The 15,804-nt window shown below is 58.1% G+C and overlaps 1 protein-coding gene across 1 annotated transcript; it reads right to left on the minus strand.

The window, feature by feature from the left end:
* Nucleotides 1-9,671: 9,671 nt before the first annotated feature.
* Nucleotides 9,672-14,447, minus strand: TM2D3 (TM2 domain containing 3). Its single transcript, XM_004617753.2, has 6 exons — nucleotides 14,293-14,447; nucleotides 14,129-14,206; nucleotides 13,554-13,714; nucleotides 12,022-12,196; nucleotides 10,895-10,970; nucleotides 9,672-10,027 (listed from the first exon to the last, which is right to left on the minus strand). Exons 1-6 carry the CDS (start codon nucleotides 14,381-14,383, stop codon nucleotides 9,862-9,864), a joined length of 747 nt encoding a protein of 248 aa, XP_004617810.2. The 5' UTR covers nucleotides 14,384-14,447; the 3' UTR covers nucleotides 9,672-9,861.
* Nucleotides 14,448-15,804: the final 1,357 nt, after the last annotated feature.

Genomic DNA, 15,804 nt, shown 5'->3' on the forward strand with positions numbered 1-15,804 from the left:
TTACTCCTGGCAGTGCTTGGGGGAATCCTATAGGATGCTGAGGTTTGAACCTGGGTCGGCAGCATGCAAGGCAAACACCCTCCCCCTGTACTATTGCTCCAGCCCCATGGTTCATGTTTTTTAGGATGATTTTTTTTTTTTTTGCTTTTTGGGTCACACCCTGCAATGCACAGGGGTTCCTCCTGGCTCTGCACTCAGGAATCACCCCTGGCGGTGCTCAGAGGACCATATGAGATGCTGGGAATTGAACCCAGGTCAGCCACGTGCAAAGCAAACGCCTTACCCGCTGTGCTATTGCTCCAGCCCCTAGGATGATTTTTTTATTTAGTGAAGAAAGGGTGATGGAGACACTTTAGGGGTGAAGACGCCTGCCTTATTCCACCTCCAGCCTGCAGAGGGCTTTTGTGACAATGAGCAATGAGCCAGGAGTCAGCCAATAAATAAAATCTGATCATTTAGGCCCTTTGTTCAGACCTTAATCCCCGTGAGAACACAGATTTGTCTTTTTGATTCTGGGGCCACTCCCATGATGCTCAGGGCTCAGTCCTGGCTCTGTGCTCAAGGGTCATGCCTGGCGGTGCTCGGGGGACCCTCTGGCGTGCCGGGATTAAGCTCTGAGGTGGCTGGGGGTGAGGACAGCTTTCCCACCTCTGCAGTGGGGAACTGTGTTTAGACATTGCCTCACTGCAGTGACAAGCGTCTGACCTACTCGCACTTGCTACAGAGCACCCTGGCCTGGGCGGGCGGGGACGGGACTGTCCCCCTCTGCCCCCTCCCGAGCCCCTGGGCAGGCTGCAGGACAGGGAGGACACCGGTCCCCTGGGTAAGGAGCAGGTGGACGGGCATCCTCTAGTGGGGGTGGCAGGACTCTGGGAACCGGTGGGGCTGGAAGGACGGGCCCTGCTCTGCTCCTGCCTCCGGCCGACGCCCTCTCCACACCCTCCACGTGGGTGGCCCCACCTCCCTGCCCCTGGGCCTCCTACCGCCTCCAGCCCCCGGATGCGTTTATCAAGCCAAGTGCCACCCGGTAACCCTGCAGGAGTAAGGCCCGAACTGCTCCTGCGCCCAGCTCGCCTTCCCCCTCCCCTCTTCCTCACAGCTCACAGCAACCTGGTCCTCCTCCAGGTGGGGAGACTGAGGCCTGGGGAGGCGAGACCCCAGGGGAGAGCCTTAGTCCCCGGGGCTGGGGTCTGCTCTTTCTCATGGGCTGCCCCCACCCCCGTTCTGCAGGTGGAGAGAGGAACCAGCCATGTGGCTCTGGGGCGACCTGAGCCTGAGCCCCCCACCAGCAGCCAAGGACAAGCCATGGGCGGCCGGGATGTGATCCCCAAGCTCTCTGCAGCCAGAGACTCCCGAGGGCAAAGGTCACGGTGTCCTTCGTCCCCAGGCCCCCACCCGAAGCATGTGGGGCCCAGGATCGACCCCCTTAGTGTTAGGGCGCACCAGAGTCTCCTGGGCTACACCCAGCAATACTCCAAGCCTCAGGGTCTTGGAGATAGACCCCCGGCTCGTGCGTTGGACCCCGGAGCCATGTGCATTTGCCGCGGGCCCCTGAGGGGCTGAGGGCCACTCCCATGCACGGGAGTAAGCTCCCCTTTTTACGGACACCCCCAATGGACAGTGGGCTTCAGCCACCACGAGGGAGGGCGGGGGAGCCCTCATCAGCGCCCAGGAGCAGGGCAGAGCAGGAAAATCACGGGGCGTTTCCTGCAAGGAGGACCAGCTCCCCAGTGACTGCTGGGGAGAGAATAAACAGACTGGGCTTAAAAAAAAATCGTGAGGGTGGGGCCGGAGCTATAGCACAGCAGGTAGGGCGTTTGCCTTGCACACGGCCGACCCGGGTTCGATCCCCGGCATCCCATATGGTCCCCCAAGCACTGCCAGGAGTAACCCCTGAGCATCGCTGGGTGCAAAAAAAAAAAATCAATAAATAAGAAAAAATAAGAATAAATAAGAAAAAAAATCGTGAGGGGCTCAGCTGTCACCCCCACCCCAACATAAACACTTAAGAGTGCTTAAGAGTGTCTAAAACTACGCCCTGCTCAGGGTAACTTAAGGCCACAGTGTGACAGGCCTTCTCCTTAGCCGCGAAGGGCCTGGTGGAGGGACGGGACCCAGCTTGGGCCTCTGCTGTCACCTGCTGGAGCACGTCTGAGAAAAAGCCGGCACGGGGTGTCTTGGCGAAACAAGCCCCCGGATCCAGGGGGAAACAGATGGGCCATTTCCCTTCCGGGAAGATCCCAGTTCCCAGATGGGACCCCTAGCCAGAAACCACCCCACAGGCCTGGGGGAGGGGCGAAGGTGAGGACCCCTAGGTGAATCTCCCGGGGGGCGGCAGGGGAGACACTCAGGTCTGGCCCCCAAGGGCAGTTCTGTTGGTCCCGGGTGTGGTCCCGAGAGCAGGAGCTTCTTCCTCCCACGAAGGCTGCGGCCACTCCCTGATTCAGAGAAGGACCAGGCTGAGTGGCCTCACTCAGCGCCCCGGCCATGGGGTCACCTAGAACAAGCGTGTGAACGGGAGCCAGACCCGAAGCCACCATTGGCGCAGAGCTTTGCGCTGAGGGCTGGACCCCAGAACCAAGGCGGAGGCCTCTTCCCAGGGCAGAGGGACGGGCTCAGGGCCGACCCCACGGACACACGGCCCAGCACGGCTGAACGGTGGCGCATCGGGGAAGGCGCGTGCCTTGCACACGGCCGGCCCAGGATTGATTCCTGGCACCCCATGGGTCCCCCAACACCGCCAGGTGTGATCCCTGGGCACAGCTGGGTGTGCCCCGCCGATGGCGCCCACAGCCACTGCTGCCCCGGCTGCTTCCGGGATCCCCCATTCCGGATGGTGCAGAGAGGGCAGAAATGGGGACCGAGAGCCCCCTCCGGGAGGGAGTTTCAGAAACATCTGTGCAAGCCTTAATATCTGCCCAGCACCAGGGCAAGGGCGTCTGCGGGGTGGGGCGGCCAGGCTCCTCCCATACCGCATGGAGCACTGGGGCCGAGCACCGCTCAGGGCAGCCCTGGAGGCGGGGAGTGGCTCAGGTGCGAACCCTGCCTGGGAGCCCCGTCCCCAGCAGAAAGACCACAAAATTCCCACTGCAAGCCCTCTGCTGTTTCCAGCAGCACTGTGCCGGCTTATTCTGGAACCACCCGCCTCGGAAGGAGCACTGGGACCGTGGACAGGAGCAGGGGTCTGCCAGGGACGTCCCCCCGGGCTGAGTCTCCCTCTCCGCGCCTGTGGACTCAGAACTGCACGGCCGAGAAAGTCCTCTCGGGCGTTTCACCTGAGAGTCGCCTTGAGTCACCTTGAACGGGCGTTGGTCACTGCCACCGGGTTACGCTTCTCCTGCGCAAGTCCTAAACAACGGCCTCACCCCGAATGCTGCGATGGTGTCGCTGTTTTCCTGGCACCTCCGCGGTTCCCCAAGGCCCGGGTCACGAAGTTCCTCTTCCTTCTGGCACAGGCTCGCACACTGCGGTCCTTGCGGGACCCCAGAGAAACATCAGGCGTGGCTCGGACCGTGAGGGAGGCCGAGGCCTGTTAGAGTGACTTGGATTCTTGCCTTTCCTCTGGATGTTGCAGCAAATCACATACAGATTTATTATCTCACAGTTCTGTGGGTCAGAAGTCCAGCATGGAGGCCCTGAACTAAAACTACAATTAAGGGGCGGCTGGAATGATAGCACAGTGGGGAGGGCATTTGCCTTGCATGCGGCTGACCCGGGTTCAATACCCGGTACCCAACGTGGTCCCCTGAGCACCGCCAGGAGTGATCCCTGAGCTCAGAGCCAGGAGTCAGCCCTGAGCATCGCTGAGTGTGGCCCCCGAACCAAAATGAAACCCCGAGTACGGTCTGCACTGCTTCTGGAGGTTTTGGGGTGACCCGCTGCTGGGTTTTCCCAGCCTCTCACTCCCCACCCGCTTCCCTCGGCATGCAGCCCTCTGTTACCATGAGACAATCTCTCTGGGCCTCTCCTCCTGCACCTTCTCCTTCTGCCCACAGCTGAGAAAGGTCTTTGCTCCCGAGAGTCCGCGGCACCACATTGCTCCCACGGAAAGACCCCAGAGCACGTCCCCTCTGCCCCGCTGCCACTCACTCTTATGGCTGTGAAGGTGGCTGTGTGAGCTACGCCTGGCAGTGCCCGGGACCGCACCAAATGCTCCACCACCCAGCCGCGCCTTGGCCTCGAACCCCAGAGCAAACACACTGCGGGGCTGAATTTCCCTAATGGAGAGTTTGATTTGACTGGCGTCTGCAAGCACAGTAATCCTCATTAATACAGTCCCAAATGGAGTGTATAGTGTATATAATATACCGCGGGCAGGTGGTGGGAGGAGCACTCAGTGGTGAAGAGGCCCTGGCACAAGGACGGGGGAGCAGAGCAGGAGAGATGGTGCCATCGAGGGGAGAGGTGGGCCCTGGGAATGGACCCCGCTCCCTTTCCCAAGCCGTACACATCACGAGCTTATCCAAAACAGGCCCAGCTGACCCTACAACCTCACTTCCTGGACTATTCCCCAAGGGCCCACAAACACAGTGGAGAAAGACACGTGCAGCCCGCTGTTCCTTGCAGCACTGTTTACAAGGGCCAGAATCTGGAAACAGCCCCTGTGTCCAAGGATAGATGAGTGGGTAGAGAAACTGTGGCACACGGACACAATGGAATATTACTCAGCCAGAACAAAAGATAAAGCCACGCAGTTTGCTTCTACATGGAGAGGCCTGTTGTGCTGAGTGAAGTTAGTCAGAGGGACAGAGATGGACACAGTGGTCCCTCTTGTGTGGGGAATAAGGAATACCCAAAGGCAATGGAAACAATGTGAGGGCCGCTGTCCAGTAGCAAACAGGAGCAGGAGGGGCAGCGTCCACGGTGGTGGGCAGCATCAGTCAGGCCATGGAGGTGGTGCTGGCCGTGCACAAGGGCTCCACCCCTGGTACCCTGTGTGGTCCCTGAGCCCCCCAGGAGTGAGTCCTGAGCACGCAGCAGCAGAAGTTGAGGTGGGACTTAGCTCTGCGTGAGCGCAGACGGTTCCTCGGGTCAGAGAAGGGGGGAGTCGAGAACCCAACAGCCCAGGAGTCGCAGAGAAGACACCCAGCCATCTCCAGCACCAGCTGACCTCTGGTACAGCGTCACATATAACCTCAGAGAAGCCCCGAGCAAACAGCGAATCAGTCCTGCTCGGATCCCCAAAAACTAAACAAAGGAAAGAACCACCCACAGAACTGAAGAGGAGAGAAAAGGCGGCTGTTCCGAGTGCCTCCTGCGCGGGGCCTTGGGAACAGATGGTGCCCACCGGGGCCCTCCGGGCAGGGAAGGGTGCCAGGTGCTGGGCCTTCGAGAGCCTCCTGACATTCATGTCCAGGGTCGGGGTCAGGCCCAGCCACCCCCAAAGCCAGTCAGACCCTCCCCTCCTGCCTCCAGCCAGTCTGCCCGCCCATACCAGCAGGTTTTCTAAGACGCCACCTCCAGGGCTGGTGGCAGAGGCCAGCGCCCCGTGGCCTGCTGGGAGGGCCCAAGGGCGGTCTCCAGCCCCACATGCACTGTGGGAGACCATGGCTGGGCCCTGGGCACCAGGGCTGGCTGGGAAGCAGTCAGAGGGCATCAGGCCCTGGGTTCCAGCCCCCGCCCCTTCCCAAAGGCCCCAGGGGGGATGGTTGGCACTGATGCCACAGCCCATGCAGAGCCACCCACACCTGCAGTTTCCAGCCTTCTTACAACCTGCAAACCAGTGACAGCGGGAGAAACTGTTCACAGGCCACTGAGGCAGAAATAAAATCTGCCTCAGAAATAAAATAAAAAATAAAATCCGGGTCACTGCGGATGATCATACCACGAAATGACCCGGGCTATGTGCTGAGCCATGAACACTCTTTTTGTGGACCTGCAGGAAGCCTTGGCGGGAGGCTGGTTGGAAACCATCGTCCTCCACTGTGCCGCTGCAGCATTCCACGGGGACACAAGCGCCAACTCAAGAGCAGATGCATTGGAGGCGCAGGAACGAACTGGCTTCTGGGGTGGGGCATCCTGACACCTCAGGCACTGAAGGATAGCAGACGGTCACCTGTAGCCACTGCAGGCTGTGATGGTCCAGGTTCTGTTGCTCCGCCCCATTTCAAACCAACTAGTGCCATCACTGGCTGGTACTCTGCCAGCAGGTGGACTCAGCTGCAACCAGGAGAGAGGAAAAAGGGTAGACTCAGCGAACCCCATGAGACATATGAACCATCAACCCTGCATAGTGTTTAAGCTCCCACAGAGAGCAGGGGTGAGTGGGGGCATGCGGGGGAGTGCTGTCTGAAGGTGAGCTGCCTCTCAGGGGAGGAAGAGGCCCAGCCGCTGCCCATTTCTCTTTATAACCAAGTGTCAGGCCCGCCAAGCCCGCAGGGAGGAAAAGCCAGAGAAACAAAATTGGATATAAAATTTACAGCCCCTGTCCACACCAGTATCCGAAAGCCGCCTAAGACAGTCGGGCAGAGATGGGCCCCCAAATTGCTGGAGAGATTTCACGGGCATTTAGCCGAAGCCCCCCAGCTCCCGGGGGGCCTGCGGGAGGGATGCTGGCCGACTCTGGCTGGAGACGAAACCATCAGGCGTGCGTGCTAACAATGGGCTCGTCTTGCCCTCGATTCTGCTCGTCTATCACAGGCTCCTGGGCCAGCACAACCCTGTCACAGCTGCAGGAGGGAGCTCGAGGGGCCAGAGAGAGGCCAGAGAGAGATCCCAGGGCATCAGGAGGTCACCGTGCACACAGCTGGGCTGCATCCTATCCCCGTCACAACTAGGAGTGATCCCCAAACTCAGAGCCAGGTGGAAGTCTGGGGGTGACCCGAACACCCCCTCCCCTGCAAGAAAACAGTCCAGTGCTGTATTTTGCTGCTGTCCTCAGGGTGACGTGAGCAGCCAGAAGCACCCCCCACAGTTCTGCAGAACTGGGCTGAATGTGTCCAAGTGTGTGCTAATGCCCCGGGAGCTGCTTCCTCAGAGGCTGGAGAGATGGTACGGGCTAAGATACGTGCCTTGCATGTGGCCGACCCTGGCACTAAACCTGGCACCACAGGTGGTCCCTGAGCATTCCCTGGAGACCCAAGCACGGCTGGTTGTGCCTTAAACCCCCTGCATCCCCCCATCCGCAAAGAATACTTTGTTCCTGACACTTGTGGTTGCTGAATTTGTAGGGGGCCCCAGATAAGCAACATCCCAAGTCACCCAGAGAAAACGGGGGGCTCTCCACTGTCCCATTACAAACAACCAAGGTCGAGAGTGATAGTGCAGCGGGGAGGGTGCTTCCCTTGCACGACTGGCCCGGGCTCAGTCCCCATCACTCCAAATGGTCCCCCCGTCCCCACCAGGAGTGACCCCTGAGCTCAGAGCCAGGAATAAGTCTTGAGCACCTCCAGATGTGGCCCAGCAGTCCCCCAAATTAGAATAAAAAATAACCAAGCATTAGCGAGCTGGTAAATCCTTACTGGATCTCAGAAATTTAAGTATACTTACAAACATATTCACGCCAAGTATATACGTGTGTATACTAGAGACAGAAAGGCATGCTTTGTCTCAACGTTACAGGAATTTATTATAGTAAACACATTAAAGTATATCATGTTATTAATTATATAATATATAAGAGATAAGTATACATTAATGATACAAAGCACCAATTGTTTTGTATTTAAAAATAATTTATATATTTGATGTACTATGTAATTAAATATATAAAATGTAATGTACATTAAATATATATGCCTGTGTACACAGCTAGCTACACATCTAGGTTATTTATATGCTTTATATGATATATAATTTATATACCATAAACATTTTATTTATAAGTACTCTGTATAAAATATGTAACATAATTTTTTAATATTGAAGTTTGTAGAAATGTATATTTTATTATGTACTTCATTGATGTAATAAATGTGTAGCAGTTTACAAGGGATAATAAAACCAATGGCCTGCTCTTATAAATTGCATGCAGTCAATGGGATAAATTGCATGTAATGAATAGATTCAGTTGCATGTCTTCAGCGGGGTAAAGTGCACGCAGAATAGAATAAACCGCATGTGATGAATAATGTATTGCAGAGAGTAACGGGTACTTGTGGGACAGCCATGCTGGGTTCCCTAACATTAGGTGTCTGCAGCTGGCTGGGCCCCACCACTGGCGGGTGTTTTCATGCCTGTTAAGGAGAGAGATGGAGCAGGACCTCAGAGCCACCAGAGCGCATGTTGAGACAGTCCCTGCGGGCTGGGGCACTACTGCCCCCTACTGGTATAACTGGCAGGGACACCAAGCACCAATGCCCACTGACGCCCAGGGCTTCCTTCTCCCGTAGCTGCTGACCTCAGCCCCTACCTGCCCCCACTCCTCCCAGTCCCCACACCCAGGGAAGGAGGCGGCAGCAGTGGCCTTTCCCTGTGTAAGGCACAGCTGTCACTAGGGGGTCTCTGTGTCCACAGAGCAGAGGGGATGCCAGGGATTGGGATATGAGGACCAAGAACCCGGGGCCTGAGATGACCTCTACGCTAGCTGGGAGGACGACCTGATGCCAGTCTGGACACCTGTGAGGGGACGCTAGCCTTGCAGGTGCTCCAGCTGCAGCCCGCATCGTGACTTAGGGCTCCTGTGTGTTGGGACAGCGTGTGGCCTGCGCTGGGACACTGATCCTTCCTGAAAGTCCGTCCTGGGCCGCCTGGGCCCGCCATCATCCCGCCTGCCCAGACTGGGAACCCCCAAAGGTGCAGAATGGACACGTACAGCAGAGGAAGCCGGCAGCAGCCCGGCGCCTTCATTCACCATTTATTTGGGTTCTTCGGGGGAAACCCCAAGCGGTGCTCAGGTGACCTGGGGCCCCGCAATCCTCCTCCCACTGGTCTGGCTCTGAGCTCAGGGATCTCTCTCTGGGGCCTCGGGAGGCACAAGATGATGTGCTGGGAATAAAATAGCACATCAAACGGTTCTGGAAACAGAACCGGAAAAAGCAAGAGTAATTGGTGTGCACCACCTACTGGCCGGTGCTGGGACTGCTGTGAACGCGACCACACATGCACCATCAGGAATGGCCAGATTCAGTCCCAAGGACCCCGTCAAGTCCACCATCCAGGTGGAGAAAACATGACCATGCTCCCCGGGGCTGACAAATGCTAGAACCCTACGGTCTGTCTCCTAGACTGAGGCAGTAGGTCTTCTGCTCTCAGTACAGAAAGCAGGAATGCTCAGGGGTCTGGCACGTGCACAGAGCCCCCCCGGAAACCATCACTGAGAAACAGTCCACAGCTAATTCTCACAGGAAACAAGCCACTGATCTGCAGCCACTTCAAGAGAGGTCCGGTGAAGGGCGCACACAGGGGACCCTGAAATCAGTCACCCCCACCCCCGAACCCACCCAACAGGTACCTCTGGAGACGCTTGGGCCCCACACACACATTCTCTCCTCTAATACAGAGAAGAGAGGAAGGGGACCAGACCGCGTGACTTCGGGGACTGATGACTTTATTGTTTGTCAGCGCCCTCGCAGTGCCCATTACTAGCAAGATGCAAACACAAGTTCTGCAGCGGACAGCGGGCTTCCAGACCCGCAGAGACCAGCGAGCGAGGAGGAGAGGAACAAAACCAGTGCTCCAGCCACCGTGGTGGGATATTCTTTCACTTGAGCTTGTCGCTGTTTTGTTTCATGTTTTTGGTTTGTTCTTTTTTTTTTTTCGCAGAAAAAAAAATGGAGTCCAGGCAAATACAAACACATTCCAGATCAGCGTCACTCATCATCTATCCGACCTTCATCAAGGCAGGCGAAGTACAGATGCTGTACAGTAAAACATGCGGAGACACTCCCGGGGCCTCCACCGAGCCACTGCTGCCCGGGGGGCCTAGATGTACAGCGAGCCGTCGGCGGGGCCCACGTAGCCCACCCCGATGAGCAGCACGTCCAGCAGTGTCCACACGCCCAGGCCGCCGAAGCTGAAGAGCTTGCCCAAGCCCTCTCGCCACTGGCCCAGATAGAAACGGTCTGCACCGAAGCCGCCCAGCGTGATGCTGTAACAGGGAACGGCCGAAGTTCACCAGTGCCCGAGGCCTCTCAGCCCCAACACCCATGAGCCTCTCAGGGGCCAGGTGAGACCCAGGCGACCCTCCACCAGTGCACACGCTTCTAGAAGGCGAGGGTGGGGAGTGGGGATCACAGCAGGGCTTTGGGGACTGGAACATGTGGGATCCGGAGGAGCGGGCAGTGGGGCTGGGTGAACTGTGTGGGAAGTTGGGGTCTGTCACCAGCTGCCCATCCCCAACCCCGCCTGTGAGGGGCCCATGACGGCAAAAGACCATGTTTGGACACTTTTGTTGCTCTCAAAGTCTGTCAAAGATGAGTTCAAACAGCACAGGGCAAAGTGGAAGGAAGCAGTGGGCACCACCCACTGCCAACCACCATGAATGCTGACCACGGCCCTGACACTGACCCTGACTCTGAGCCTGCCTGTGCCCCTGACCGCTGACCCCAAGGACGACCTTGATGGGCGGGCATCAACCCTGCAACAGATCTGCCAGCTGCATAAGCCACAGTGCCTGTAGGTGTGCTCAGGGCGGGAAGCCCTGCGGAGTGGCGGGGCTGAGTGTCCTCTGAGAGATGTGGGCAGCAGGGGCTGAGCGGGCACCCAGCCATCCAGCTCCACGAGTCCCTCTGCCCGGCTAAAGCAGCACTCTGTCTGTTCCTGCTGGGACTCCTGGCCTGCTCCCCCACATGGTCAGTCCCGTGACTGCTGGTCTCCACCCTGATGACCCCAGGGTCCACAGGAGTCACACGGCTATGTCTGAGAGACCCGATCCCAGTGACAGCCTGCAGCTCCTTGCCCCCACAGGGAGGATGTGAGGGACTGGGGGCCCCTGCCCCAGTCTTGGGAGGCTCACCTCAGTGCCAGGGCGGTGGTCCACTTATACCCGCCTGTCCAGTTGCAGTACAGCATTTTGGGGAAAGTGCGGTTACCTTGGAGAAAGGGAGAGAAATATGGCACCAAGACAGGGCAGTGAGGTCAGCCCCATGGGAACCCAGCGCCAGGCGGGGCCCAAACCGATACTCCTGGTCAGCTGTGTCCACTGCAGGCCCTGCTGCTGAAGGGGACAGGGGAGGAAGAGAGCGTCAAGCACAAGCCATGGCCAGCAGCAAGGAGGAGGGTGTTCTTTCCTTCCCCCCACCACCATCTTTCCCCTCCACTTCCCCGGATGCAGAGCCGGCCCCTGGCCACTGGCATCGCTGGCACCAGGAAATCTCAGAGGCTGGGCAGCCCCAGCAAGCCACTCCGGTAACAGCCAGTTGAGTGCGGTCTCTCAGAGATCATCTCGCTACATGTCATATTTTACCGACTTGGGGGAGGGCTCCACCCTGCCTCCCAGTGACCCGGCTGGCGGATGCAGTGCTGCAGGCTGCAGTGCTCAGGGCCTTCAGGGCCGCCCCCACTGGGTGTTGCTGGGATGGAACCAGGGAGGGGTGCCTGCATGCTCCCCACCCTCTCTACCACACTGTCCTGTCTTATTTTTAGCTACGGGGAGGGCACTGAGCCTGGAGACAGGGGTTGCGGTTAGTCAGCGTCATATCCTACAGATTTTTTGTTTTTTCCAACATGACATTTTAGGGGCTGGAGTGATAGCGCTGTGAGTAGGCATTCGCCTTGCACGCGGCCGACCCAGGTTCGATTCCTCTGCCCCTCTCGAAGAGCCCGGCAAGCTACCAAGAGTATCTTGCCCGCATGGCAGAACCTGGCAAGCTACCCATGACATATTCGATATGTCAAAAACAGTAACAACAAGTCTCACAATGGAGATGTTACTGGTACCGCTCGAGCAAATCGATGAACAAGATGACAGTGATACAGTGACACAGTGACATTTTAGGAGTCAGAGAACGGCAATTTTCTAGGTGTCTCCTTAGCTCAGGTCACTGAGATCACTAATGAGCTTGGTACTGAGACAGCACCACAAGCACGTCTGCTGGAACCAAGTCTGTGTGGGACCGGAGCTTCCCGGGTTCACACACTTACCCAGGCAGTGCACGTGGTCCCGCACGGTGCAGTTGGCCACGTAGCGCTGCCGTGGACAGGCCACTGTCATGCAGCTTGTGGAATCGGAGCACTCGTAATCGGCCTCGGGCAGCTGCCAGCAGAACCGGCAGGTCATGTTGATGACGAAGTGCTTCTGGGGTCTCAAGTCTTGGTCCTACCGGACACAGAACACAGAACCAAACCTGTCACAGCTCACAGGACTGGGACCTGCTCTGTATATGGAAGTTCCAGGTTCAAACTCCACCCCCACATGGTGGAGCTCCCCACTGCTGGGAGCCACCCACTGGGCAGAGGCAGGGGCTGCCCCTGAGCACCGCGGGGAGTAACCCCAAACTCAAACCACCCCGTGCTACCAGTCATAAAATTCTAACCTGATGGAACCTGGCAGCAAAGTGGCAGAATAACATACCAAGTATTATAAGAACGATGTGCACTAATGAAATAAAAACATCACACTACCAAGGGCTGGAGCAATAGCACAGCGGGTAGGGCGTTCACCTTTCACGCGGCTGACCTGTGTTCGATTCCTCTGCCCCTCTCGGAGAGCCCGGCAAGCTACGAGAGTATCATGACCAAACGGCAGAGCCTGGCAAGCTCCCAGTGGTGTATTCGATATGCCAAAAACAGTAACAACAAGTCTCACAATGGAGACATTACTGGTGCCCGCTCGAGCACGCTACCAAACCGCTACGTGCACATAAAAATGTATATTGGTCAGTTTCTATAATGGCAGAAAACACCCCCCAAATACAGCAAAGTTCACATGCAATGGACAAAGGTTATTTCACAACGATAATACAGTCCCAGTACTTTTGTTCAGCTACATTTTTCATCACGTGCACATGTTTTTATGATACAGAAATAAAAGCGCATTTTGATTTACCTTTTGGGCCACACACTGCGGAGGGGCCCCTACGCAGGCGGTGTGCAAGGCAAACACCCTACCTGCGGGACTATCATTGTGGCTGCTCACAGGACAGAGCTGGGAGCCACCAGGATGCCCGTCCTGGCTGAGGCCACTGCAGGGGTCTGGCACCTGCCCTGGCATCAAACAGGGCAACCCCCAAGCCCTGACAGGAGTGATCCCTGTGCACAGAGCCAGGAGATAGTACTGAGCACTCTGGCACAACCTCCCCCACCCCACACACACAAATTAAAATATGAGAAATAAAAGGTCAGGGGGACTGAAGCGACAGTCCAGCAGCCCTCCTCCCCCCAAAGCATCTGCCTTGCACGCTGCTGACCTGGATTCAATGCCTGGCATCCCAAAGGGTCTTCTGAGTGCCCCAGGAGTAATTCCCGAGAGCAGAGCCAGGAGTAAGCCCTGAGCATCGCTGTGTGTAGCCTCCAAAAACAATTTTTTTTTTTTTAAATGAAAGGTCAAGACTCTGATTAGGCTGACTTACGCTGGGCCTGGCTAGAGGCCCCGAGTTCCCTGAGAGCTCCCCAGGGCTGCATGGACCCCGAGCCTGCACTCTGGGATCTCAGTCCCCGGCGGCCACAGCACTTACCACGCAGGTGACGGCGGGCCTCACCGCGCAGTCGAAGGCCACGGGCTGCCCGTAGACGCAGGAGAAGTTGGTGCGGCACTGCATGCAGTCGGGCGGCAGCCGGCTGCACAGCCCGTTGCTGGGACACTTGGTCACGTAGGGCAGGGGCGGCTCCGTGCTCTCTGCAGAGGAGGGACCCCTGAGCTGGGCTGCGGGGTGGGGTCTAACACTGCCCTGCGCCCGGGCACCCCACTCGCCCTCAATCCCAAAGCAGAAGCGGCCTGAGAGGCCACTCCGGGGGGGCTGGAGCGATAGGACTACGGGGGTGCGGGGCGCTTGCCTTGCAGCAGCAGACCCGAGTTCGATCCCCGGCACCCCGCTCAGGGTCACCGAGCACCTCCAGGAGTGACCCTCGAGTGCAGAGCAGGGGTCAGCCCTGAGCTCCGCCGGGAGTGGTGCCCCTCCCCCCAAACCACAACAAAGGCCACTCAGGGGGCCTGCCCGCCTGGGCTGCAGCGGCGGACTTGGCGGACGAGCTGCAGGGAGGGGGCCGGGGGCCGGCGGGACGGGGAGGGCCGCGGCGGGCTCGGTCCTACCTGGCGCCTGGGGGGCGCCCGTGAAGGCGCGCGTCGGGCCCGGGTCCTTCAGCGACTGCGCCAGCGGCTGCGAGTGCTCTAGAGGGGGACAGCGGGGCCACGCGTCACCGCCTGACGCTCCCGGGGGGCCCCGCTGACCCCCGCCCGCCGCGGCGCCCACTCACCGCCACCCGACAGGATGTAGAGCTGCGAGAGCACGAGCACGGCGCGCCACAGGCGGCGCAGGCCCCGCAGCGGGCCCGCCGCGGCCGCCATCTTGCTGGCGCGCGCACTTCCGGGTCGCGGGGCGGAGCGTTTCCGGTGCGACGGCGGGGCGGGGCGTTTCCGAGGCGACGGCGTGGGGCGGGGCAATAGCTAGGAGCGTGCGTTTCCGGGGCGACGGAGGGGCGGGGGCACGGCGTTTCCAGGGCGACGGCGTAGCGTGGGGCGGGCGTTTCCGGGGCGATGGCGGGGCGGAGCGTGACGTGACCTGGGGAGCGTAGTGCGCAGGCGCGGCGCCAGCTGTCCGTAGGTATCGACAGCTGTGAGGCGTCCTAGCATCCTCAGGGGTGTGAAGGTGACTTGGTTCCTAACCCCGCAACGCCCACATCGAGAGCCTCACTTCTCCCACTGCTCGAGACCCGGAAAGGCCGAATGTATGGAAGAAAAGTCATTAAACTGGGTGCAGACAAGAGGAATTCGCAGGGCTGCTGAGTCAGCCGGGGAAGCTGTAAGATGCCCTGCAGCTTTCAGGCTGGCACCGCCATCCCGCGGCTGCAGACACAGAGCGCTGTTCCTAAGAGTCCATCCTGGCCCAGGACGGGAGGAAGTTCCGTCTGCCGTAGGAGCACGCGACCCAGTTCGAGCATATATTCCCTGTTCTGCCTGGATGTTAGAAAGGCGTCTATCGCCGGCACATCCGGGCGCCCGGGGAGGGAGGGGTTGGGGGCTATTCCTGGCTTGGTGCCCCAGAGCCACCCCCGCAGGAACATATGCTTGCCCTTCGAGGGCATGCTCCTGTACTCTCTCTAGCCCCTAGAAAATGATCTCAGCCCCACTGAAACGAATTGGCTTAAAGGAATGCATCACTGGAATCCGCTCTGGGGTTTCTGCTTCTCTGCACTCTCATCTGGAATCCACACTCCGTTTCTGCCACGGTGAACCTCACCCTGCACTGAAGACTGCACCCTTCCCCCATCCCACCTGCCTCAAGGTCATTTTGGGGGGAAACTGCTATCTCCTCATCCTTCACCAAAAGTTCCCCCTTGAACAGAGAGCCGGGAGTGGCTCCCTAAACCCATTTCTATCATGGCAGGTTCATCCTCCCATGGAAGAAGTAACTGGAGTGGGGACCAGATTATTGGGACATGAACCCCATGGCTGAAACACTGGAAAGAGCATGTCATCTATTTCATTTTATGCCATCTATTTGTTTCTAAAGGTGTACAAGTCTCAGTTGCCAAACAGAAGCACAAACGGGCAAGTCCATTCTCAGAGCAAGGAACTGCTGATCCCACAACTGGCATTCTCTGAGGCACAGTGCTCTTGCTCAGCGATCTGGGATGTAGCTCTAGCCGCTGCTCTGGTAGTGGTTGGCTAGCTGAAAAGAAGTCATGGTTCTTACTTGGGAGATGAGTTTCTGTGTGAACTTCAGGGAAACCACCATAAGAAAAACAAACAAAACCTGAGACATAATT

Source organism: Sorex araneus, chromosome 6 (assembly GCF_027595985.1).
Source record: "Sorex araneus isolate mSorAra2 chromosome 6, mSorAra2.pri, whole genome shotgun sequence".
Lineage (NCBI taxonomy): Eukaryota > Metazoa > Chordata > Mammalia > Eulipotyphla > Soricidae > Sorex > Sorex araneus.

What these genes read in the sequence shown, in the direction of transcription:
- TM2D3 (XM_004617753.2), bottom strand. Translation starts at nt 14,383, where the DNA reads ATGGCGGCCGCGGCGGGCCCGCTGCGGGGCCTGCGCCGCCTGTGGCGC. An exon ending in GGGCGCCCCCCAGGCGCCAG is followed by an intron (nt 13,715 to 14,128) that starts GTAGGACCGAGC and finishes CCTCCTCTGCAG; the next exon opens with AGAGCACGGAGCCGCCCCTG. An exon ending in ACCACCGCCCTGGCACTGAG is followed by an intron (nt 10,028 to 10,894) that starts GTGAGCCTCCCA and finishes TCCCTGTTACAG; the next exon opens with CATCACGCTGGGCGGCTTCG.